This window comes from Melopsittacus undulatus, chromosome 20 (genome assembly GCF_012275295.1).
Source record: "Melopsittacus undulatus isolate bMelUnd1 chromosome 20, bMelUnd1.mat.Z, whole genome shotgun sequence".
NCBI lineage: Eukaryota > Metazoa > Chordata > Aves > Psittaciformes > Psittaculidae > Melopsittacus > Melopsittacus undulatus.
The window spans coordinates 1,858,546-1,883,952 of NC_047546.1; the positions used below are offsets into that span (position 1 = coordinate 1,858,546).

General features: G+C 60.6%; 1 protein-coding gene across 6 annotated transcripts; it reads left to right on the plus strand.

The window, feature by feature from the left end:
• Window positions 1-7,049: 7,049 nt before the first annotated feature.
• On the plus strand, window positions 7,050-24,974 carry ARHGEF2 (Rho/Rac guanine nucleotide exchange factor 2). 6 transcript variants are annotated; one of them, XM_034071211.1, is made up of 22 exons: window positions 7,050-7,183; window positions 14,434-14,584; window positions 15,017-15,084; window positions 15,616-15,679; window positions 16,259-16,388; window positions 16,457-16,566; window positions 17,141-17,287; window positions 17,841-18,091; window positions 18,482-18,607; window positions 18,907-19,024; window positions 19,110-19,367; window positions 19,776-19,852; window positions 19,995-20,164; window positions 20,470-20,537; window positions 21,161-21,349; window positions 22,040-22,129; window positions 22,224-22,285; window positions 22,362-22,403; window positions 22,488-22,538; window positions 23,152-23,571; window positions 24,288-24,459; window positions 24,548-24,974. In XM_034071211.1, exons 1-22 carry the CDS (start codon window positions 7,166-7,168, stop codon window positions 24,631-24,633), a joined length of 2,868 nt encoding a protein of 955 aa, XP_033927102.1. In that variant the 5' UTR covers window positions 7,050-7,165; the 3' UTR covers window positions 24,634-24,974. The 6 variants fall into 6 exon arrangements, with proteins under 6 accessions (XP_033927102.1, XP_033927099.1, XP_033927098.1 ...); XM_034071208.1 differs by lacking the exon at window positions 7,050-7,183 and adding an exon at window positions 8,680-8,755; XM_034071207.1 differs by lacking the exon at window positions 7,050-7,183 and adding an exon at window positions 10,642-10,861.
• Window positions 24,975-25,407: the final 433 nt, after the last annotated feature.

Consider the following 25,407-nt stretch of genomic DNA (forward strand, 5'->3'; position numbering starts at 1 on the left):
TGCCCGGTTGTGGGGTCACTTGGATTGTAGTCAACCCATGGCCATCATCCCAAAATGATGCTAAGATCCGTTTCCATCCCAGTGTCCTCCATGGTGCGGTGGGATTGGAGCTATGGAAAGCTCAATCCCAAGTGATGCTGTGCTGGGATCAGCATTCCCAAGAGCTCCTCAGTGGGAATGAGAGGTTATTCCTTCATCAAAACACATGGAAATCACCCATATCCCTCCCTCCGGTCTCTGCTGTTGGCCTATTGGTGTTATAGGGACCCATTATAGGGATGCTGCTGGTGCTTCCCATGCTCCAATCCCAGCTCCCCCCCTCTTCCCACCTCCCCCTTGGGAAGCAACACTGGGATAAGTGGGAACTGGGATACCAGGTGGAATCCTAACGTGTTTCCATAGGTTTTGCCCTGAGGATAAGCGTGGGAATTCCGGGCGCTGGGAATTTGGTGTTGGTGGATAGCAATCCCGGGCGGTGCCGAAGGGAACACTGTCCCTTTGTCCCCACAAGGATGTTTTCCAAGGCAGGATTCCTGCTTTGCCAGCCTTGGATGCAGGACACGGTCACTGGTGGGGGCTCAAAGAAGCTCATCCTGAAGATCCTGGTCCCATTCCACACTTCCCTTTGGGAATTCCTTCAGGAATACCCCCATGGTGAAGGTAACTGGGGGTGATACCAGCAGTGGGGTTTGGGGGCAGGACACCAATGGGGTTGTCGCTGTTGTATCTTCAACATGTGTGTTGGGGTATTGGGATCTAGGCAGGATCCATCCCTAAGGATACCCCTGGTGAAGAGGGGCTTGGGCACCAGGAGCTGCAGACCTGAATTCAAGCTGGAAAAGGCTCATTCCTTGATCCCAACAGCATTCCAGCTAAAACCTCTGCTCCCATTGCCATGGGGCTGGAACCCCTCTGCTCCCATTGCCATGGGGCTGGAACCCCTCTGCTCCCATTGCCATGGGGCTGGAACCCCTCTGCTCCCATTGCCATGGGGCTGGAACCCCTCTGCTCCCATTGCCATGGGGCTGGAATCCCTCTGCTCCCATTGCCATGGGGCTGGAATCCCTCTGCTCCCATTGCCATGGGGCTGGAATCCCTCTGCTCCCATTGCCATGGGGCTGGAATCCCTCTGCTCCCATTGCTATGGGGCTGGAATCCCTCTGCTCCCATTGCTATGGGGCTGGAATCCCTCTGATCCCATTGCCATGGGGCTGAATCCCTCTGCTCCCATTGCCATGGGGCTGGAACCCCTCTGCTCCCATTGCCATGGGGCTGGAATCCCTCTGCTCCCATTGCCACAGGGCTGGAACCCCTCTGCTCCCATTGCTATGGGGCTGGAATCCCTCTGTTCCCATTGCCATGGGGCTGGAATTCCTCTGCTCCCATTGCCATGGGGCTGGAATCCCTCTGCTCCCATTGCTATGGGGCTGGAACCCCTCTGCTCCCATTGCCATGGGGCTGGAATCCCTCTGCTCCCATTGCTATGGGGCTGGAATCCCTCTTCTCCCACTGTAGGTTGATGGGTCCTTCTGGTTTCAGGGAACTTTGGGGGATTTAGGTTGGATTTAAGGGAGTTCTTCCCTATGAGGGTTGTGGGACACTGGGATAGGGTGAATGGGGAAGCTGCCCCATCCCTGGCAGTGCTCAAGGCCAGGCTGGATGGGGCTTGGAGCATCCTGCCCTAGTGGAAGGTGTCCCTGCCCTTGGAACTGGATGAGCTTTAAGGTCCCTTCAATCCATGATTCCTGATTCCTGTTTCCTTCCCTGGGTGCTCCATTAGGTGTCACCTCTGGCATCCCAAAGCTGCTCAAAGGTCCCTGGTGCCACCCATGGATGCCAAACAAATGCATTCCCTATGGGATAAACCTGCAGCCTAAGGGATAATGATGGAGAGATGGAGCCAAGGGATGGGGTGGGGTCAGCCCCATTGCAGTGGGAACAGAAGGGTTCAGCCCCATGGTAATGGGAGCAGAGGGGTCCAGCCCCATGGCAATGGGAACAGGGGTTCAGCCCCATGGCAATGGGAGCAGAGGGGTTCAGCCCCATTGCAGTGGGAGCAGAGGGATTCCAGCCCCATGGCAATGGGAGCAGAGGGATTCCAGCCCCATGGCAATGGGAGCAGAGGGATTCAGCCCCATTGCAGTGGGAGCAGAGGGGTTCAGCCCCATGGCAATGGGAGCAGAGGGTTCAGCCCCATGGCAATGGGAGCAGAGGGGTTCAGCCCCATTGCAGTGGGAGCAGAGGGATTCCAGCCCCATGGCAATGGGAGCAGAGGGATTCAGCCCCATGGCAATGGGAGCAGAGGGGTTCAGCCCCATGGCAATGGGAGCAGAGGGGTTCAGCCCTGTGGCAATGGGAGCAGAAGGGTTCAGCCCCATTGCAGTGGGAGCAGAGGGATTCCAGCCCCATGGCAATGGGAGCAGAGGGATTCAGCCCCATGGCAATGGGAACAGGGGTTCAGCCCCATGGCAATGGGAACAGGGGTTCACCCCCATGGCAATGGGAGCAGAGGGGTTCAGCCCCATGGCAATGGGAGCAGAGGGGTTCAGCCCCATGGCAATGGGAACAGGGGTTCAGCCCCATAGCAATGGGAGCAGAGGGGTTCAGCCCTGTGGCAATGGGAACAGGGGTTCAGCCCTATGGCAATGGGAGCAGAGGGATTCCAGCCCCATGGCAATGGGAACAGGGGTTCAGCCCCATGGCAATGGGAACAGGGGTTCAGCCCCATAGCAATGGGAGCAGAGGGGTTCAGCCCTGTGGCAATGGGAACAGGGGTTCAGCCCCATAGCACACAGTGCCTGAGTCACCCTGGCTCACCCTGCCCTTATCACAGCTCTGCACCCTGACCTGCTCCGTGTATCCCGTGCGTTGTTCCGGGTTGGAAGGAATTCTGCCCTAAGGGAAACGGAGCTTTAGGGTCACCTGTTGCTCCGGCTGTGATGGATTATCCATGATCCCACCTGGGAGTCAGGAAGGAGCAGGTCAGACCCTATGAGGGGCTCTTGGTGGACCCTAAATCCCAATGCAGAAGGGAATAGGGGGGGAAGGAGGAAGGAAGTGGGGAGCGGGTCGGGTGTGGGGAATCCTATGGGAATGTGTCCATAGGAGCAGGGCAAAGGGTTAACGGGAAAAGGATCTGATTTGCCAAGTGGTTCCTGGTTGATCCCGTGAGAGGAGGAGGAAAAGGGGGAGGAGGGAGTGGGGTGCGGGGCTCCTATGGGACCGCGTCACCAGCAGGTAGGTCCCTGAGCCCCCATCCCCACCCATGGGTGCTGCAGCACCTCTTTGTGTCGTCCCCCCCAGCCCTTTGCTGTGGCTGCTCTCATGGGATGGGACATGGGGACCCCCCTTTCCGTGGTGACAACAATGGGATGAACCCACCTCCCACTGGTCACTTTACCCCTTGGGCTCAGTTCCCCATCCAGCGATGGAGCATCCTAGAAAGCCCATAGTTAATCCCTACTGGAGCAGGGAATCCGGCTTTGCTGGGAAGGAGCCAGGAACAACACCCGAAGCAGGGATGGAAACCCCCATTTGCTGCTTGCTTTCTCCATTGGGATCCGTGGCTCCAACCTATCCGGGTCCAAAGTGCTGGAATTGCGGCTGGGAGCGCTGTGGCACCCGTTGCCCTCTGCTCCCATTGCCATGGGGCTGAACCCACCTGCTTCCCATTGCCATGGGGCTGAACCCCTCTGCTCCCATTGCCATGGGGCTGAACCCACCTGCTTCCCATTGCCGTGGGGCTGAACCCACCTGCTTCCCATTGCCGTGGGGCTGAACCCACCTGCTTCCCATTGCCGTGGGGCTGAACCCACCTGCTTCCCATTGCCGTGGGGCTGAACCCACCTGCTTCCCATTGCCGTGGGGATGGATGGCATTGGGAATGCCGAGGGGATGTCAGGATGCTCCCGGAGGGGGGTTTATGTCAGCAGTGGCTGAGCCGCATCCTGGTGCGGACCGAAGGGTCCAGCCGCTCTTGTCCTGCCGAATTCCTGGGAGCTTAATGAGTAACCGGCTGCGAGGAGCCCAGAGGGTGTTTGTGTGTTCCTGCCCCCCCCCCCCGGCCCTATTTGTATAGGGTCGGGGGCCCCATGCAGTGCAAGGGGGCACACAGTGCCCGGAGGGGGGAGGCAGCTCCTCTGTATGCCCATCAGAGACTTTAGAGGCTTTAAGGTCCATCCCAATCCAAACCATTCCAGGATTCGGTGATTCCACCATTCCCAGGCTGGGCAGGGTCAGGTTTGATGTGGGGGATGCGTTTGCTCCACATTCCATCCCTTGTCCTGCTGGGATCAGGGTATTCCAGCCCTCGGGCACGGGCATGGAGCCGGTGTTGGGATTCGCGGATGGGACTGGAGCAGTGCATGGATCCATTGTGGGGGGTCCTATGAGCTGAGCCCCCCCCAGCTCCCCTCATGGCTGCTCCATCCTCCCCCCGCATTCCGCAGCTCCGGGATGGATGATCCCGATGTGTTCCTGGGTCCCTGTGAGGGAGCCCTATGCGGGGTACCGGGGCAGAAGCGCCGCTGCTCGTCCGCTCTGGAGCCGGTGCCCGGCTCGGAGGAGGAGGAGGAGGAGGAGGAAGATGAGGACCGTGTCCAAGCGGTGTCCTTGCGCCGATCCTGCGCCCTCCGCATCCGCTGCCGGGATCCGTTCCGCAGGCACAGCTGGGAGCCGGGCAAGGAGCTGCTCGGGGTCCAGGGCTACGAGCACCGCAGGTAGCAGGGACTTGTCCCTGGTCCCCATCCTGCCGTTCATCCCATCCCCGCTGCTCCATCGGGGCCGGCCCAGTACATCCCGGGATGGTCTGGGGGTGTTGGGATGCTCAGGGGGTGTTGGGATGCTCAGGGGGTGTTGGGATGCTCAGGGGATGTTGGGATGCTCAAGGGGGCATCGGGATGCTCAGGAGGGTTTTGAGATGCTCAAAGGGGTGTTGGGATGCTCAAGGTGGGTATTGGGATGCTCAGGGGACATTGGGATGCTCAGGGGGACATTGGGATGCTCAGGGGATGTTGGGATGCTCAGGGGGGTGTCAGGATGCTCAGGAGGGTTCCAGGATGCTCAGGGAATTTTGGGATGCTCAAAGGGGTGTTGGGATGCTCAGGGGGGTGCCAGGATGCTCAGAGGATGGTGGGATGCTCAGGTGGTATCAAGATGCTCAGGGGTTTTCAGGTGCTCAGGGGGTGTCGGGTGCTCAGGGGGTGTTGGGGGTACTCAGGGGGTTGTCAGTATGCTCAGGGGTGTCAGGCACCCCAGGGATGACCCTTTTTGAGGGTACCCCAAAACCCAGGTGCTAGAGCAGCCCTTACCCCAAGGGGATGGGGGCCTGGTTGTGTGTCCCCCTCCATGCCCAGCTCGGGGTCCCCTCTGTTCCCACTGCAGAGTGAGTCTCAAAGGGCTGAGCCCCAACAGCATCGACTCCAGTGTGGAGCAGTTGGATGAACTGGGACATCACCAACAGGACCCCAGGAGAAACCCCTTTGTCCACAGCAATGATGACCTGGAGTCCCTGCTTGCCCAGGCGGATGAGGGGTGGGCACAGGTAGGATCCCCCTTCCCCTCCTCTCCATGTCATCCCAGGGTATCCCATCACCTGAGGATGGATGCAGGGATGGATGCAGGGATGGATGCATGGATGGATGCATGGATGGATGCATGGGTGGATGCATGGATGGATGCATGGATGGATGCATGGATGGATGCATGGATGGATGCAGGGATGGATGCATGGGTGGATGTATGGATGGATGCATGGATTGATGCATGGATGGATGCATGGGTGGATGCATGGATGAATGAATGGATTGATGCATGGATGGATGCATGGATGGATGCATGGATGGATGCATGGGTGGATGCATGGGTGGATGTATGGGTGGATGCATGGATGGATGCATGGGTGGATGCATGGGTGGATGCATGGGTGGATGCATGGGTGGATGCATGGATGGATGCATGGATGGATGCATGGATGGATGCATGGGTGGATGCAGGGATGGATGCATGGGTGGATGCATGGATGGATGCATGGGTGGGTGCATGGGTGGATGCATGGATGGATGCATGGATGAGGTTGGGTAAGAGCAGAGCCTCATCCCGGGTGGCTTTGTCATCATCCCGAGAGCAGGATGCTCCTGCCCAAACCCTATTCCGGGGTTCAGGGAGGGGGATAATAGACGGTGTTCCCGATGCCAACCCCTTTCCTCATGGATGCTGGCAGGAGGATGCCCAGGGGTTGCCAATATCCCGGACCCGGCAGAGCTTCCACAGCTACAGCCTCTCCAAATCCGCATCTCTCAGCATCATCAACAGATCCCCCGATGCGGATGGTGAGTGGCAGCACCCGGAATCCCTGCAGGAATGGGGATCCCCATGGTACACCCCATGGTACACCCCATGGTACACCCTATGGTACACCCCATGGTACACCCCATGGTACACCCCCCTTCATCCCTGCTTAAACTGGGTTCTTGGTCCCTCTTATCTCTCTTTCTTTTCCCATTGCAGAGATCTCCTTCTTTGCCTCCCAGCAGAGCCTGGTCAATTGGTGAGTTGGGAGTGAGATGTGCTGGGGGGTGAATAAAGGACCTCAAGGACCAGAGGGGATGGAAATAGGGATTCTTGAGGGGTTATGGCTGCAGAGAGGGAGCAGGACAGATGCAATGGGGCCAGGCTGAGACCCGACACACTTCACCCATTGTACACCAGGCTGATGGGGACGGTGCCCCCTTCCCCCCCGCTGGCATCACACTGTGCCTGTCACAGCCCATTCCCATCCTCATTAGGGCCGTTGTTCCCGGCTGGATCTGGCCCGGAGCCCCGCTGGGGACCGGCCATAGGGACCAGTGTATCCATCCGGGAACGTGGGGTCCATGCCCGGAGCATCCCGTACCCCCCTCCCCGGTTTACAGGGAGCGGACACGGTTTGGGGTGGCCGGGGAAGGGGCCGGTGGTTGGGGGGCTCGTCCCGCACCCCGTGAACAGAAGCGGCTCTGTGCTGGGTGCGGAGCCCGGCCTCGCTCCTCCCTGTTTCCAGGGACAGAGGGGGATTGTCCAGGCTGGATCCTCCGTCTCCTGCAGCTCCGGGAGCTGTGGGCAGCTGGAGCAGGAAGTCGGGAGCCGGGAGGAGACCCCCCTGGGCAGGACCCTCAGCTTCATCAGGAGGATGACCGGGAAGACGAAGGTAAGGGGGGGAAGCGGAAGGGATGTGGGGGTTAATTCCCCCCCTACAACACGAGGATGGGGTCGGGATCGGGATCAATTGATGCTGTGCTCCCCGAAAGGACCGTGCCTCAGTTTCCCCTTCTCATCCACCTCAAAGGTTTCATCCTTTGGGATCTAAGAAGTTGGGGACACTCCCCCTTCCAGTGTACCCCCGGTTGATGTGGGGTTGGTTGTGCTGCCGTCTCCCCCTTATCCCCATCCCCATGTCCACACCATCCCTGTGCATCCGGAGCCGCCGAGCCGAGCATGGAATGCCGGCATTCCCGATGGGCACCAGTGCGTTAGGTGGGGGACACATGGGGTCCCCCCTTCCCACCGTGGGGAGCGCTCCCAGCAGGGCTCGGCCGGAGGAAATGAGGTTATTCCTGGCGTCGGGAATGTTTGTGCGCTGAGCTCCCCGCCCTGCCGGGGCCCCTGCGCTCCAGCCTGCGGCTTCCTGGAGCCATTCCCACATTTGGGATACTTTGCTCCGGCTCCTTCCCAGCCGGGGGGGAAGCACAACGGGTGTCGGGGGGCAATTCCCTGTGCCTGGAACGCGAGGATGGGGTTGGGAATGGGGTCGTTTGGGGGAGCTGTGCCTCAGTCAGTGCCGAGCCCCCCCCCCCCATCCATCCCTGGGCCTCAGTTTCCCCGTGGGGTGCTTTGGTTGATGGGGGGTGTCTGTGTCAGACATGGGGGTGTCCCCCCCCCAAAGCAGCTCTATGGGGTTTGATTTGCTGCCATGCAAAGCCGTTAATCCCCAGCACTGGCCCCTGAGCTCATCCTGCCCCTTTCCGGCTGAATCAGCCGCCAGCTGTTAACATCATCATGGGGCCTCTCCCCCCCCCCCCCGCACCATGGTCCCATCCTGCTGGGTGCTGAGCACAAACAGGGTTAAATCCGTTGGAATCCCTAGTTTTAGTCAGCAGGAAGTTGTTCAAACCAGGTCTTAGTTTAGCCAAGTTTGTCCTATAACAAGGAAGGGTCCCCAAAACTTGGGAGCGCCGGTTCCCTATGGAGGGGATGGATTGGGAAGGGGGGGAATCAATCCCGGTCAATGCGGCAGGATACGGAGCTGTGCAACGCACGTGGTGATTGCATCAGGCAGAGTAATGGGAGGGATATGGGGTGCAGGGTAGAGCCTGTCCTAGCATGGTTCCCATAAGGATGGTGCCATGGTGTGGGACGGAACATGAGGGGTGCTCATAGGTTTGGGGGGCCCCATGCAGAGGCTGTGCCAGGGATGGGTCCTGGTGGCTGCAAGAGGGAGGTTTGGTGATGGGGACCCCAAGAGAGGGGACCCCAAGAGAGGGGACCCCAGAGGTCCGGAGGTAGCAGAGAGCATCCAGAGCCGCTTTGGGAGCATCCAGAGCCGCTTTGGGAGCACAAACTGGAGCTATGGGGGGGGTTGGAAGTGGCCATAGGGAGCAGGAGGCTCCGGAGGGGAGGGACGAGCTATTCCAGGAAGGAAGCACAATCCCAACGGCCGTGAGCTCACTGCCACTGTGGGGCCTCAGCACCGGGACCCCCAACCATGTCCAGACACCCCAAGGTGAGTGGTGGGAACAGCTCCGGTCTATGGGGTGCTGCTGTGGGTCTCACCCGAGCACCCACCACCAGCTCCTGCGCTTATGGGGCTGTGTGATGATGTGGGGCTGAGCCATGGGGTGAGGGTGACTCTGGCCCCATAGGGGAATGCTGCAGCTTCCCCTCTGCACCCTCATCTCCTCCCTTCCGGGCTCTCTATGGCTCTATTGCTTCCCCCTTAGCCCTCGGCTCCCACGTGATGCTCATGGGGCTTTCCAGTGGCTGTGCCATGGGGCACCGGATACCCCAGTACCGCTGGACCCTCCCCACTGACCACATCCTGCCCCATAGGGCACAATCCAGCCCCATTCCCGTCGGGTCTGGGGCCGTTGCAGGGTCCCCATCCCTTCGGGAAGGGGGAGCGATCCTGGCTGGATCCCAGCAGGAAATGGGATGTCGGGATCAGGCTGTGGGTCAAAGGGGGAGCGTGACCACATCCCTGCCATGCTCACCAGGCTTCGCTTCCGCTTTTGGGGCTGTGCTTTGGTTCAAACTAAACCAGGCCCAGGCTGGATCCTGGGATGGGTTTTCCCGATGTTTTGGTTCCCGTTTCTCCTCTTCCGGGGTTGCTGCACAGCCGGGTGCATCCCACCCACTTCCAATAGGGATCTGGCACATCCACGGCCCTTTCCTTTGTGATTCCAAGAGGGAAACTGAGGCAGCTTCCAGGGAGCGCTGGCATCTCACAGCAGCATCATTGTGGTTATTCATTAAACCAGCATCTCTCCCAGTGCCAAACTGGTTTTTTCCCATCCCCTTGGGTGCTGCTGAGCTTGGAATTGCAAGGAGAAAGGGAATCTTATTCCCTTAAGGAGTTGCGGGGGGATAGCTCCGTCCTGGGGTTTCATAGGGGGCACTTGGGGCTGGCAGGACCTGGAGCCATCCCAGTGCTCCAGTTCTCTTGGCAGCCTCGCAGCGTTATCTGTGGATACATCCCACAAATCCCAGCTCCTCCTGGCTGGCAAGTTAATGTTAAACCAGGCTGAGGTCAGCTCAGCTCCCGGTCTTCAGCCCAGATTCCCATTGGGAATCTGGAGGGTGTTTTCCATCCCTTTCCCAAAGCAGCTCCCTCGAGGCATTGATTTCAAATACAAGCCTGGGAAAAGGCCCCATTGGACCCATGATGCAGTGATGGGATCCGTGGGTCACCCCAGACCTGCCCTTTGGGGGTATTTGGTGCAGTGTGGGGAGTCCCACAGCACCCAGGTGATGCGGGATGGGAATCCCATGGGATTGCTTTAAGGTTTGATCCCAGTGCTGGTGGGTCGGGGTCCCCCAAAGGTTGAGAGCATCCCTGCCAGGAACCGATCCCTGCCAGGACCCGATCCCTGCCGGGACCTGATCCCTGCTTGGGACCTGATCCCTGCTTGGGACCTGATCCCTGCCAGGACCTGATCCCTGCTTGGGACCCGATCCCTGCTTGGGACCCGATCCCTGCTTGGGACCCGATCCCTGCCAGGACCCGATCCCTGCCGGGACCTGATCCCTGCCAGGACCTGATCCCTGCTTGGGACCTGATCCCTGCTTGGGACCTGATCCCTGCCAGGACCTGATCCCTGCTTGGGACCCGATCCCTGCTTGGGACCCGATCCCTGCTTGGGACCCGATCCCTGCTTGGGACCTGATCCCTGCCAGGACCTGATCCCTGCTTGGGACCCGATCCCTGCCGGGACCTGATCCCGTCCCGGTCCCGTCTCAAACAAAGACCCGCAGGCAACACGAGGTCGGGGCCGGCAGCGCGACCCGCCCCTGGGGGGGAGGCGGAGCCCGGGTGCGGGCAGGAACGGGACCGGAACGGGGCAGGAACGGGACCGGAGCAGGGCAGGAACGGGACCGGAACGGGGCAGGAACGGGACCGGAGCAGGGCAGGAACGGGACCGGAGCAGGGCAGGAACGGGGCAGGAACGGGACCGGAGCAGGGCAGGAACGGGACCGGAGCAGGGCAGGAACGGGGCAGGAACGGGACCGGAGCAGGGCAGGAACGGGACCGGAGCAGGGCAGGAACGGGGCAGCTCCGTGGATTATGTCCCGCATCGAGTCCCTGGCCCGGGCAAGGAGCAATCGTGCCAAGGTGGGTCCTGCTGGGCGCTTGCGGGGTTCCCTTCGGAGTCACCCCCATCCATCATGGGGGGGGGGGGGGGTCAAACACGACCCCCCCAGGGTGAAGGGGACCTCGCTACGGTCCCTTGCCCCCCAGTTTGGAGGGGGGGGTTTGTCCTTCCCCATCCATCCCGAGGCTCGGGGTGCGCGGTGTTAACTGGGATGGGTGATGCTCCGAGTGGGGTTCGTGCCACCCTTAGCAAAGGGCTTGGGGGGCACAGGGGAGTCCGGGGGGGTCTCCGGGGAGGACAGTCCCCCCCCACACACCCCACAAGCGACAACTTATGGGGCAAAGCAACGGCCCCAAACTTCCTCCGCCGCCTTCCCCCCGTTTCCGCCGGAGCCGTTCGGTGGCGTGGTGAGGAAGTCGCCTTCTCCTCCTGCTGCCCAAGGACGTGGGGACCCCCCCTGGCCCCCCACTTATCCACAGCCCGGTACAGACCAAGCCTATGGGGTGATGGGGAAACTGAGGCACACAGAGGGTGCTGGGGGGGGGGGGGGGGGGGGTCGGACGGGGCCGTTGTGGCACAGAGCATGTGGCTATCGCGACGTTGGCAATGGGGAGGGGGGGTGAGGAGGGGGCCCTGGTGCTGCCAACGCTGCCTGCGCTTGGGCTTTGTGCTGTGTGCAAGGCGAGTGTGCAAGGCAGGTGAGTGTGCAAGGGGAGGGCGCGTCTCGGTGTACCCCATGTACCCCAACCCCGGGGGTGCTTGGGGGGGGACCCCCCCATATGGCTCCTATGGGGTGGTCCGACCTTGGATGCAGTGAGTTTGTGGGGTCTGGGGGGGGTGGAGGTTTGGGGGTGCTCAGCGATGGGGTTTGGGGTGCGGGGACGGCCCCAGGGCGGGGGGGGGGAAGCGGTTGTTGATTCCTGCGCTGGGGGAAATGGTGGTTTTTGTCTCAAGAAAGTTTCCTCTATGCCCGTTTCGCCTCAGCCTTGGGCTTGGGGGGGTCCGGGGGGGTCCCCCCAACTCCCCATAGCGGCTGCCACCATCCCCGCTTTGGAAACGGGGGGGCACGGGGGTCAGGAGGTGTGGGACCCCCCCATGTGGCTTTACAACGTGGGGAGACCCCATCTCCCGTGCCAGGACCAGGTTTTGGGGGGGATCCTGGCATCGCAAAGCACCCCCCCCCCCTTGCTGCTGCCTCCCCCCATAACCAGCAGAGTGGGGGGTCCCACGCTGCCCCCCCCCTCACCCCTCAGTGGCTTCCAACACCAGAGGGGGGATTTGGGCTTAGAACGGGAGGATTTGTGAACTTTGGGGGGGGGACCCCCCTCTTTTGGGGGGGGGGGGGGGGGGGGAGCATCCCCGCGTGGTTTCGGCCCCGGCTCAGCGGCGTCTTTTGTTGCCGACGGTGCGGACGGCGTTGGCTTTGTTCAACGCCGGGTGGCGAACGGTGAGGGGGGGAACGGGAACGGGAACGGGACCGGGACCGTCCCCATCCGTGAGGCCGGTTCGGGGGACACGAACCCATCGCTCAGGTCAGAGCTTGGGGGGGGTCCAGGGGCTGGTGCAGGGGGTTTCCCACCGGGATTTGGGGTATTCCAGGCGGAAACGCTCCCGTTGGGGGCGGCGGAGAAAGAAAACCCCAAAAACGCCCCCGGTTTCTATTTAAAGTGGAGAAACTTCCTTGTCTCCATCAGTCCCGGGGGGGGGGCGTGTTGGGGACCCCCCACCCCCCAAAACCGCTGTCCCCACAAAGCTGCGGTGCCCAATGGGGGGATTCGGCTCCAGTTTGGTGCTTGGGGGTGATGCTGGGGGGGGGTGCGGGGTTGTTGCGGGACCCCCGGACACCCCCGTGTGTTTTGGGGGGGCCCCCTGTGTACATGCGTATGTACATAGGTCTGTATTCACCCACTCGTGTCTGATGTGCCTCCCAAGCTGTGGGGTGCAACCGGACACCCCCAAACCCGCTGCTGGCCCCATGGCCGGGTTTGGGGGCTCCCTGCACCCCGATCACCCCTCTTCGTGTCGGGTCCCCGTGTCCCACAGCCGGGACCCCCCCCCCCCCCCGGCCTTTTGTCCCTGACCCGGCTGCGTTCGGGGCCGGTGCCGCTGGGTCCCGATGTGGGGTTCACCCCATTGCTGTCCTGGGGGGCAGCCCCTCGGGACCCCCCTTGGGGAGACGGGTGTTAGGGGACAGATAACAGCGGGGGGGGGGGGGGGGGTGCGGCTGCAGGAAGCGGCTCCTGCCTTTGTCTGCAGCTCCTTCGGTTTCCTGCGGCCGGGACGGGGGGGGGGGACGGGGGACGGGACGGGATCAAAACAACGGGAAGGAGACGGGAATAGGGAAAGGGAAGGAATGAAAGGAAAAGGAGGGGAAAGGGAAAGAGGAAAAGGATTAAAAGTGGGGGGGGAGGGAAGGAAAGGAGGAAAAGCAAAGGACATAAAGGGGGAATGAAGGAAAAAGAAAAAGAAAGGAAAAAAGTGGGAAAATGGGAAAAGAAAAAAGGGAAAAAATAATGGAAAAGGGAAAGGAAAAATAAAAGGAAAAAAGGAGAAATAGAAAAGAAAAAGAGAAAAGAGGAAAAAGAAGAAGGAAAAAAGAGAAAGGGAAAAGGGGGAAAAAAACCAGGGAAAGGGCCAAAAGGAGAGCAAAACACACAAAAAAAAGGGAAAAAACCCCAAACTGCTCCCAAGCGACCAAACAAACCCAAAGCGGAATAAAAGGGAAGGAAAGAAGCCAAACGTGGCACAAAGGAGCCGGGGGGGTCGGGGCAGATGTTGGGATGTGCTGCTGCTCCTGCGGCCTGATCCCAATGGATGGGGATGCGGAGGGACCCCTGTGCTGCGAGTGGGTGAGCGCTGGGGTCTCCCTATGGGGGGGCAGGAGCAGTGATGGGGAGCGGGACCCCCCCCCACTTTGGGTATTGGGGATGCTGGGTCTGTTCGGGGATGCCTGGTGCCAGGCACGGCCGGGGCTGGGGGGGGCACACAAAGGATGCTCTGTGTTCATTGGATGCAGCCGCTCGGGATGCTCGGGATAACTCCGGCTCCTTCCCGTTTTACAGGAGGGGGAACCCACATTGAACCCCAAAACCATCACCACGGGAGGGGGGGGGGAGGGGTTTGGCCACCATCCCCCTTGGTTTTGGCCTCCACCCCCCTTATTTTGGGTGGGAAAGGGTAAAAATACCCACTTTGGATAGGAAGAGGAGGTGGGACGGCGCAGAGCTGGTGCCTGCCTATGCCCCTGGTTGTCACCTCCCCCCCACAGCAGCCCCCGCACCTCATCCCCATTGGGGCTGCTGGCTGCGGGGGGGGGTGATGTGGGGAGGGCTCTCTCCTGCAGCCATCCCGTTGTCATGGTTATGGGATGATGGGAAGCAGGAGCAATGCGGGTGGCTGCTCCCCATCCGCTCAGCTCCATGCACCCCCCATGCCCGGAGGCCAGGACCCAGCGGGTGCCAATGGGGACCGGCTGATCCCGGCTCCCGCTCGGCTTCCCGCATCCATGAGCCGGATCCCGAAGCAAAGTGGGGCCGGGGGGCGGCCTCTGAGCCGCAGCCCCATCAGGCGCCCCCCGCATCTCTCCGGGCAGAGCAAGGAGAAGGAGAAGATGAAGGAGGGCAAGGACAAGGATGCCCGTTACACCAATGGGCACCTCTTCACCACCATCACCGTGTCTGGCATGACCATGTGCTTCGCCTGCAACAAGAGCATCACGGCCAAGGAGGCTCTGATCTGCCCCAGTGAGTAGCCAAAAGGGCTTTGCCACGATGGCTGTATTGGGGTGGCTTTGCTATGGGGGCTTTGCCAGGGTGGCTTTGCCATAGTGGCTTTGCCAGGGTGGCTTTGCCATAGTGGCTTTGCCAGGGTGGGCACCGCAGTCCCCATTGCAAGAGGCTGATGGCTTCAGGTTTGGCTCCATGGAGATGCTCACCCCATGGGGGTGACCTGGCACATCCCCACTGGTGCCGGATGGCACTGGTGGCACTGGGGGGCGGTCGATGGCACCACCGAGGCTCAGCTGCTCCCTTGGCAGCTGCAGCTCCATAATCCGCATCCAGCCGGATTCCGGCTGCATCTGCTCCCATCACTCCGGCCCTGGCCGGGATCCGGGATGGGGGTGGTGGGATGTGTCTGCATCCATCACCTCTCCCTGCCCCTTGTGCCCCCCCCAGCCTGCAATGTCACCATCCACAACCGCTGCAAGGACACGCTGCCCAACTGCACCAAGGTGAAGCAGAAGGTGAGCGCCGGGGGGGGACGAGGGGCACCATGGTCCCATAGGCACCATGGGGACACGGGGGGGACGAGGGCACCGTGGTCCCATAGGCACCATGGGGACATGGGGGGGACGAGGGCACCGTGGTCCCATAGGCACCATGGGGACATGGGGGGGACGAGGGCACCGTGGTCCCATAGGCACCATGGGGACACGGGGGGGACGAGGGCACCGTGGTCCCATAGGCACCATGGGGACACGGGGGGCACCGTGATCCCATAGGCACCATGGGGACATGGGGGGCACCGTGATCCCATAGGCACCATGGGGACATGGGGGGGACCGTGATCCCATAGGCACCATGGGGACATGGGGGGGACGAGGGCACTGTGGTCCCATAGGCGCCATGGGGACACGGGGGGGACGAGGGCACCGTGGTCCCATAGGCGCCATGGGGACACGGGGGGGACGAGGGCACCGTGGTCCCATAGGCACCATGGGGACACGGGGGGGACACGGTGCCACCCCCATGACGCCTCCGCTCCCCTCCTGCAGCAGCAGAAAGCGGCGCTGCTCAAGAACAGCTCTGCGCTGCAGTCAGTGTCCCTGCGCAATAAGAGTGAGTGGGGGGATGATGTGATAGGGGGAGATGGGATGATGGGATGGGATGACGGGATGGGATGACGGGATGGGAAGATGGGATGAGCCAGGGGGTGGGGGTGGACAGGATACCCCTGTTTCAATGCTGCCCATCACTGTTACATCACAAGAAGGCCTCAATTCCCGATTCCCATCCCTGTCCCCCCCATCACTTCATTCCTATCCCTGTGTCTCTGACCCATCCTTATGTCCCTTATCCTGTCCCTAGGTCGCCTTTCCTGTCCCTATGTCCCCATCTTTCCCTCCCTATCCCTCTGTCCCCATCTCTTCATCCCTATCCCTGCATCTCTGACCCCTGTGTCCCCATCACTTAATTCCCATCCCTATGTCCCCATCTCTTCATCCCTATCCCTGCATCCCTGACCCATCCCTATGTCCCCATCCCTGTGTCCCCATCCCTGTATCCCCATCTCTTCATCCCTATTTCCGCCTGCAGGGATGGGGATACCAGGGGTGTGCAGCACCCCCCATAGGCAGCCTGGGGGCTGTGGGGGGGGTCAGGGCACTGACCCTCCCACTGTTATCCCTGTTTTCCCAGCTGCCATCCGGGAACGTCCCAACTCTGCCATTTACCCCTCGGAAAGCTTCCGGCAAACACTGCTGGGTCCTCGCCGGGGCCGACCCTCCCTGTCCCTGTCCAAGAGCGTCTCCACCACCAACATCTCGGGGTAAGCACTGGGAACACTGGGATTGGGGGTCCCGGGGCTGGTCCCCTCACATCCCACCCATCCCAAAGGACGTTCAATGATGAGTCTCCGCTGGGAATACGGAGGATCCTGTCCCAGTCCACGGATTCCCTCAACATGCGCAACCGAACACTGTCTGTGGAGTCACTCATTGATGAAGGTGGGGATGCAATGGGAATGGGGGGGTGGGATGGGATGGGATGGGATGGAGGTGGGATGGGATGGGATGGAGGTGGGATGGGATGGGAGGTGGGATGGGATGGGAGATGGGATGGGATGGGAGGTGGGATGGGATGGGAGATGGGATGGGATGGGATGGAGGTGGGATGGGATGGGATGGAGGTGGGATGGGATGGGAGATGGGATGGGATGGGATGAGAGGTGGGATGGGAGGTGGGATGGGATGGGATGAGAGGTGGGATGGGATGGGATGGAGGTGGGATGGGATGGGAGGTGGGATGGGATGGAGGTGGGATGGGATGGGAGGTGGGATGGGATGGAGGTGGGGTGGGATGGGATGGAGGTGGGATGGGATGGGAGGTGGGATGGGATGGGAGGTGGGATGGGATGGAGGTGGGATGGGATGGGAGGGGATGGGATGGGAGATGGGATGGGATGGGATGGAGGTGGGATGGGATGGAGGTGGGATGGGATGGGAGGTGGGATGGGATGGGAGGGGGGATGGGATATGGGGCTCAGGGACACACACACACCTTGTGCCACGTCCCCTGCAGGTCCCGATGTGATCCTGAACCAGCTGATGAGTGACTTCGAGACGGATGGGAAGGACTTTGAGGCTGATTCCTGGAGCCTGGCAGTGGACAACAGTTACCTGCAGCAGCACAAGATGGATGTGATGAAGCGTCAGGATGTCATCTATGGTGAGCGGGACACTGGGATGGGTCAGGGATGCAGGGATAGGGGAGAGGAAATGGGGATCCAAGGACATCAAGACAGGTTAGAGATGCAGGGATGGGGAGAGAGGGACAAGTACAGGAGACACATGAAGGGGTCTGAGACACATGGATGGGGATGAAGCAGTGGGGACACAGGGACAAGGGAGGAAGAGATGGGGACACAGGGACAGAGTAAGGGACTTAGGGATGGGTTAGAGATGCAGGGATGGGAATGAAGAGATGGGACACAGGGACAGTTTAGGGGACAGGGATGGGAATGAAGCAATGGGGAAGAAGCGATGGGGACACAGGGATGGGGATGAAGTGATGGGGACACAGGGATGGGGATGAAGTGATGGGGACACAGGGATGGGGATGAAGTGATGGGGACACAGGGATGGCGCTGGAGCAATGGGGGCACCAGTGGCAGCAGCCGCCCACCCTCACCCATCCCATTCCCATCCCCATTCCCATCCCCATTCCCATTCCCATTCCCATCCCCATCCCCATTCCCATTCCCATCCCCATCCCACTCCAGAGCTGATCCAGACCGAGATCCACCACGTCCGCACACTGAAGATCATGGGCTCCGTGTTCCGCAAGGCCATGCTGGAGGAGCTGCAGCTGGACCCGGCCTCGGTGCATCGGATCTTCCCCTGCGTGGATGAGCTGAGCCAGATCCATGAGCGCTTCCTGGCCCAGCTCCTGGAGCGGCGCCGGGAGTCCCTGGCCCAGGACAGCAACAAGAACTTCGTCATCAACCGGCTGGGGGACATCCTGGTCAGCCAGGTAAGTGGATGGGATGGTTATGGGATGGGATGGGATGGGATGGGATGGGGATGGGATGGGATGGGATGGGATGGGGATGGGATGGGATGGGATGGGATGGGATGGGATGGGGATTGGATGGGATGGGATGGGATGGGGATGGGATGGGATGGGATGGGATGGGGATGGGATGGGATGGGATGGGATGGGATGGGGATGGGATGGGATGGGATGGGATGGGGATGGGATGGGATGGGATGGGATGGTTTTGGGATGGGATGGGATGGGATGGTGGTTATGGGATGGGATGGGATGGTTTTGGGATGGGATGGGATGGGATGGGATGGTGGTTATGGGATGGGATGGGGGTACATGTGTGTGGCATCGCTGAGGTCCCCTCGTGTCCCCCAGTTCTCCGGGAGCAGCGCGGAGCAGCTCAGGAAGGTGTACTCGGAATTCTGCAGCAAGCACACCAAGGCTGTGAAGGAATACAAGGATCTGCTGGCCCGAGACAAGCGCTTCCAGCAGTTCATCCGGGTGAGCAGCACTGAACCCATCCCTGTATCCTGACCTACACCTGTGTATCCATTGCTGCATCCCCATCCCTGCATCCTGACCCACACCTGTGTCCCCATTGCTTCATCCCCATCCCTGCATCCCTGATCCATCCCTGTGTATCCACTGCTTCATCCCCATCCCTGACCCATCCCTGTGTCCCCATTGCTTCATCCCCATCCCTGCGTCCCTGCCCCATCCCTGTGTCCCCCCCTCTTCATCCCTATCCCTGCATCCCCCTGCTCACTGCTAACCCCCTTCCTCCTCCTCCTCCTGTGCAGAGGATGGCTCGGTCCCCCCTGCTCCGCCGCCACGGCGTTCCCGAGTGCATCCTGCTGGTGACACAGAGGATCACCAAGTACCCAGTGCTCATCGAGCGCATCCTGAAGAACTCCAAAGGTACCGGATGGGGACAGGATTAGGGATTAGGATTAGGAACCCATCGGCTCCAACCCGGAGCACATCCCAACCCCTTTGCTTGCAGACAACGAGGGTGACTCCGTGGACCTGTCGCGGGCGCTGAGGCTGGTGAAGGAGCTGATCTCGTCCATCAACGAGGAGGTGCATGAGTGTGAGATGAACGCGCGGCTCTGGGACGTCTACAGGCGCGTGGACGGCAGGGCCAAGGTGCAGCTGCCCTGGGAGAGCCGCGCTGGTGTCTTCGGCCGCGACGAGCTCCTGCGCCGCAAGCTGGTGCACAGCGGGTGCATGCTGTGGAAGACTGCGGCAGGGCGCTTCAAAGGTGGGGATGGGGATGGAGGGGCCAGGGAATGGGGATGGAGGGGCCGGGGAATGGGGATGGAGATGCCAAGGGATGAGGATGCTCTGGGACCAGGGTGCTTGGGATGGAGATGCCAGGGAATGGGGATGGAGATGCCAAGGGATGAGGATGGAGATGCCAAGGGATGGGCATGCTCAGGGAGCAGGGATGGAGAGGGCAGGGGATGGGGGTGCTGGGGAACTGGGGTGCCAGGAGCTTAGGGTACCAGGTGCTGAGGGTGCCTGGGTGTGATGATGGTACCAGGAGCAAGTACCAAGGGACTGGAGGTGCCCAGGGATGGAGATGCAGGACACATGGGTGCCAGGGGCTCCTCACCCTTAGCAAGCATAAGGGGCACCCACCTCAGCATCCCTTCCCTGTGCCCCCCAGATGTGCTGGTGCTGCTGCTGACCGATGTCCTCATCTTCCTGCAAGAGAAGGACCAGAAATACACCTTTCCCATGCTGGTGAGCACCAGTACCTGCCCCTTTGCATCCCGTCCCCTTCCCATCCTGTCCGCTTCCCATCCCATCCCCTTCCCATCCCATCCCCTCACATCCCACCCCATTGCAGCCAGGCTGTCATTCCAACCCCTTCCGTTTCCCATAGGACAAGCCAGCCGTGGTGTCCCTGCAGAACCTCATCGTGCGGGATATTGCCAACCAGGAGAAGGGGATGTTCCTGATCAGTGCTGCTCCACCAGAGATGTATGAGGTCCATGCTGCATCCCGTGATGATCGCAACCATTGGATGAAGCTCATCCAGCAGACGGTCGGGCTGTGAGTGTCATCCCATGGGATGGGGGGATGGATTTGGGGATCTCCATGGATGAGGGATGGGGAGCAGGGATGTGGGGGCAGCTCCCAGTTGGAGCCTCTGAGCCTGGGCTTAATGCAGCGAGTCAGAAGGGGGACAGCATCTCCTTCCCATCATCTCTTTCCCTCATCTCTTTCCCTCATCTCTTCTCCATCATCCCTTTCCCATTCACTCTTCCCCATAATCCCTTTTCTTCCCCTCCCATTCCCATAGTCTTCCCCTACTCTTTCCCTTCCCTTTCCCATCCTCTCTTCTCCATCTCTTCCAGCTGTCCCAGCCGACAGGATTTTCCCTTGATTGAGACAGAGGTCGAAGCATCCTTACGCAAGTTGAAAGGTGGGATCCCCATCTCCCTATCCCTGCTGATCCCAGCTCATCCCTCCCCATTCCTGCTCATCCCATCCCATCTCATCCCTCCCATCCCAGCTCATCCCTCCCCATCCCTGCTCATCCCATCCCATCTCATCCCTCCCCATCCCATCTCATCCCTCCCATCCCATCTCATCCCTCCCCATCCCATCTCATCCCTCCCATCCCATCTCATCCCTCCCCATCCCTGCTCATCCCTCCCCATCCCTGCTCATCCCTCCCCATCCCATCTCATCCCTCCCCATCCCATCTCATCCCTCCCCATCCCATCTCATCCCTCCCCATCCCTGCTCATCCCTCCCCATCCCATCTCATCCCTCCCCATCCCATCTCATCCCTCCCCATCCCATCTCATCCCTCCCCATCCCTGCTCATCCCTCCCCATCCCTGCTCATCCCTCCCCATCCCAACTCATCCCTCCCCATCCCATCTCATCCCTCCCATCCCATCTCATCCCTCCCCATCCCATCTCATCCCTCCCATCCCATCTCATCCCTCCCCATCCCTGCTCATCCCTCCCCATCCCATCTCATCCCTCCCCATCCCAGCTCATCCCTCCCCATCCCATCTCACCCTCTCCCCTCTCCCAGACCGTATCCTGCAGCAGGACCGGAAGGTGACAGCGCTGCTGGAGGAGAAGGTTGGGCTCTTTGCGGACATGCTGGCGCTGACTGGAGCTGAGGAGCCCTCTCCCACCCTGGCCCCACGCTCCCTCTTCCACTCCGACTCAGCCGAGGCTTCCCGAGGGGAGAAGCTGATGCACGATGCTATCCGGGAAGGTGCAGATGCTCTGGGATGCTCTGGGATGCTTTGGGATGCTCTGGGATGCTTTGGGATGCTTTGGGGTGCTCTGGGATGCTTTGGGATGCTTTGGGGTGCTCTGGGATGCTCTGGGATGCTCTGGGATGCTTTGGGATGCTCTGGGATACTCTGGGATGCTCTGGGATGCTCTGGGGTGCTCTGGGATGCTCTGGGATGCTTTGGGATGCTCTGGGATGCTCTGGGGTGCTCTGGGATGCTCTGGGATGCTCTGGGATGCTTTGGGATGCTCTGGGATGCTTTGGGATGCTCTGGGATGCTCTGGGATGCTTTGGGATGCTCTGGGATACTCTGGGATGCTCTGGGGTGCTCTGGGATGCTCTGGGATGCTTCGGGATGCTCTGGGATGCTCTGGGATGCTTTGGGATACTTTGGGATGCTCTGGGATGCTCTGGGATGCTTTGGGATGCTTTGGGATGCTCTGGGATGCTTTGGGATGCGCTGGGATGCTTTGGGATGCTCTGGGATGCTCTGGGATGCTCTGGGATGCTCTGGGATGCTTTGGGATGCTTTGGGATGCTCTGGGATGCTCTGGGACACTCTGGGATGCTTTGGGATGCTCTGGGGTGCTCTGGGATGCTCTGGGATGCTTTGGGATGCTCTGGGATGGGGAAACTGAGGCTCAGGGGGCTCATCCTGCTTTCCCACAGTGGAATGCCTCACAGAGATCTTCACTGGCTCTGGACGCGACCGGGATCAGAGCAATGAAGCCGAGACCTGCCCCAGCCCCGGCACCAGCAGTAAGGGGGGGACATGGGATATGGGACATGTTCCAGCTCTGCTGCTTTGGGGTCCCCCCATGGGCCTTATCCCTGCCTCTCCTCCATCATCCAGATGGTGATGCCATCAATGGCTCCGTGGAATTCTGCCGCACGGATCCGGATGCTGGGCAGCGGGTGAGTGTGATGGGGGGGACACCCTGTTGGGGACCCCCCCCCCTGAGCCACCAGTGTCACTGCTCTGTCTCCATAGGATGGGAATGGCAACCAGGTCCTGCCACGGGTACCGCAGGAGGTAAGGGCCGGGGGGGGGGGGCTCTGTCCCTGCCGTGCCTCAGTTTCCCCATTGCATTCACTGCCCCATCCTCTCCTCCCATAGGAAATCAACCAGCGGCTGGTGAACCTCTACAGCCTCCTGCACGAGCTGCAGGTCAGTGGGATGAGGCTGTAGGGAGGGGGGGGACAAGCAGGCATCCCCCTGCTGCATCCATCCCCTATCCCCATCCTACAAGCATCCCCTTGCCCGTATCTCCCTGCCTGCACTCCCTACCTATGTACATCCCCCTGCCTATATCCCACTGCCTGTATCCCCCAGCCCACATGCATCCCCTTGCCCCTATCCCCCTGTCCATACCTCCATCCCAAAATCACGCCCCTGCCCACATTCCCTTTCCAACTACTGTATCCTTCTGCCTGCACCCCTTGCCTGTATCCCCTACCCACACACATCCCCATATCCCCCTGCCCATATCCCATGCATCCTGCTGCCCACTTTCCTTTTCCAAATACATCCCCCTGTCTATACACGTTCACCTTCCTGTATCCCACTACTTACATCCCCCTTCCTACATAAACCTCCTGCCGCATCCCCTCACTGTATTCCTGACCACATCCCCTTATCCCTACCCACTGCCTGTATCCCCTACCCACACACATCCCCATCCCCATATCCCCCTGCCCACATCCCCTGTATCCCTGCCCACATCCCCATATCCCTCCCCACTGCCTGCTCCCATCCCGGCTCCCATCCCGTTGCCCCACAGGCAGTGGTGCTGCAGCAGGACACGCTGCTGGAGCTGCGGCTGCAGGATGCTCCGGACAAACCCTCCCGCCGCGCATCCCAAGCGGCTCCATCGGAACCGGCCGCACGGGCAGGGGACAAGCCGGGAGCCACGGAGCTGGCATTGCTGCAGCGGCAGCACGGGCTGCTGCAGGAGGAGCTGAGCCGCTGCCGGCAGCAGTGCCAGGAACGGGCGCAGGAAGCGGCCGCCTTGGATTCCCGGCTGCGGGACAGCGAACGGGAACGGGAGCGGCTGGAACGGGAGCTGGAGGATGCGCGGAGGGAGATGGGGGCTCTGAGGCAGGATGGGGGAGCGGCCACACGGGGGCGCCGCGGAGCTGACCCACGGCGCAGGAGTCTACCGGCTGGGGACGCGCTGTACCTGAGCTTCACCCCCCCGCAGGTAAAGGGGTAATGGGGGGGGAGAGATGTAATTCATCCTAACCTTAACTCCAACACTAAACCTAACCCTAACACTAGAGTGTGTCCGGTCTCAGCTGGGGGGGTGAAGGGGGGGTAGAGATGTGCTTCATCCTAACCTTAACCCTAAACAATAACCCTAACCGTAAATCCTAACCCTAAACATTGACCCGAACCCTAACCCTAACCTAACTCCAACCCTAAACCTAAGCCTAACCCTAGAGTGTGTCCGGTCTCAGCTCGGGGGTAAACGGGGGGTATAGATGTGCTTCTCCATGACACGAGTACATCCGGTCTCAGCACAGGGGGATAAAGGGGGGATAGAGATGTGCTTCATCCTAACCCTAACCCTAAACCCTAACACTGAACCCTAACCCTAAACCCTAACCCTAAACCCTACCCTAACCCTAAACCCTGACCCTAGAGTGTGTACGGTCTCAGCTGGGGGGGTAATGGGGGGGTAGAGATGTGCTTCTCCATGACACGAGTGCATCCATTCTCAGCACAGGGGGGTAAAGGGGGGTAGAGATGTGCTTCATCCTAACCCTAACCCTTAACCCTAACCCTAACCCTAAACCCTAACCCTTAACCCTAACCCTAAACCCTAACCCTAAAGCCTAACCCTAACCCTAAACCCTAACCCTAAAGCCTAACCCTAACCCTAATGCTTCTCCATGACACGAGTGCATCCGCTCTCAGCACAGCCCCCTCTCCTTCCACCCCCCCCCCTTCGCCCCCTGCCCACGGGAGGACCTGGAATACGGGATGGGGGTCGATCCCGACCGGCTCCGGGATACCAGCGACGTCCTGGATGTGCTCCTGGAGGATGAAGCCTTGGGAAGCCGCCGCTCCCCCCCGACCAGCCCCCGAGGTGGGTTTGGGGGGGGGGGGGGTTGGGGGATGGGATCACCCCCTTTTCCCATCGAGAGGCTGGGATTAACCTGGTGTTTTCCCCCTAGATTTCCTAAGGATGCAGGATATTCCCGAGGAGGTGGAGAGCAGCCAGGAGCTGAAGGATGGCGATGGAGGCTCCTCCGATAGTTAGGGACCAGCTCCAGCACCCCATAACCTCCATATGGGGAGCACTGGGGACAGTGGGATTTGGAAGATGCTATTCCCATGGGAGCCTTATGGAACGGGAGGGGGGTTGGGAGCGATTTGGGGGTCCCCCTGTCTGTGCTGGGATCTATTTATTTATTGTGATGGGTTAGGGGATCCCAGTATGGGGCAGGATGTGACCCCCACTCCCCCCCAGTTGTGGGGGTCCCTGGGTATGGGGGTGCTGGGCTATGGGGTTGGGGTCACTTCTTGGTTCCCCCTCAATTGAAGTGTAAAAAGCACCAGAAATGAAGGAAAAATGAGCAGAAAATCATTAAAAAGCCCCGTTTGGACCCAAAATGTGCCTGGGGGGGGAGGGGAGAGGGGGGAGCTCTATGGGGGGAGGTTGTGCAGTGCATGGGGTGAGCCTCAAACACATAAGGGGGAGGGGTCCCCATACTGGGGTATGTGACCCCCAAAGTGGGATATGTGTCACTCCCACTTTGGGGTGTCTGTCCCCCAAAGTGAGGTGTGTGTGTCCCCAATACGGGGTGTGCATATCCCCCCAAATGGGGTGTGCATCCCCCCAGAATGGGGTGTTTGTGTCCCCCAAAATGGGGTGTGTGTGTGTCCCAAAAATGGGGTGTGTGTGTCCCCAAAATGGGTGTTTGTGTCCCCCAAAAATGGGGTGTGTGTCCCAAAATGGGGTGTGTGTCCCCCAAAATGGGGTGTGCATCCCCCACAATGGCTTGTGCATCGCTCACATTGGGCTGTCTGCCCC

Coding starts and splice junctions, on each gene's coding strand:
- ARHGEF2 (XM_034071206.1), top strand. CDS start 14,209: ATGATGGGAAGCAGGAGCAATGCGGGTGGCTGCTCCCCATCCGCTCAG. Junction 15,680..16,258: donor AGTGTCCCTGCGCAATAAGA/GTGAGTGGGGGG, acceptor CTGTTTTCCCAG/CTGCCATCCGGGAACGTCCC. Junction 22,286..22,361: donor ATCCGGATGCTGGGCAGCGG/GTGAGTGTGATG, acceptor CTGTCTCCATAG/GATGGGAATGGCAACCAGGT.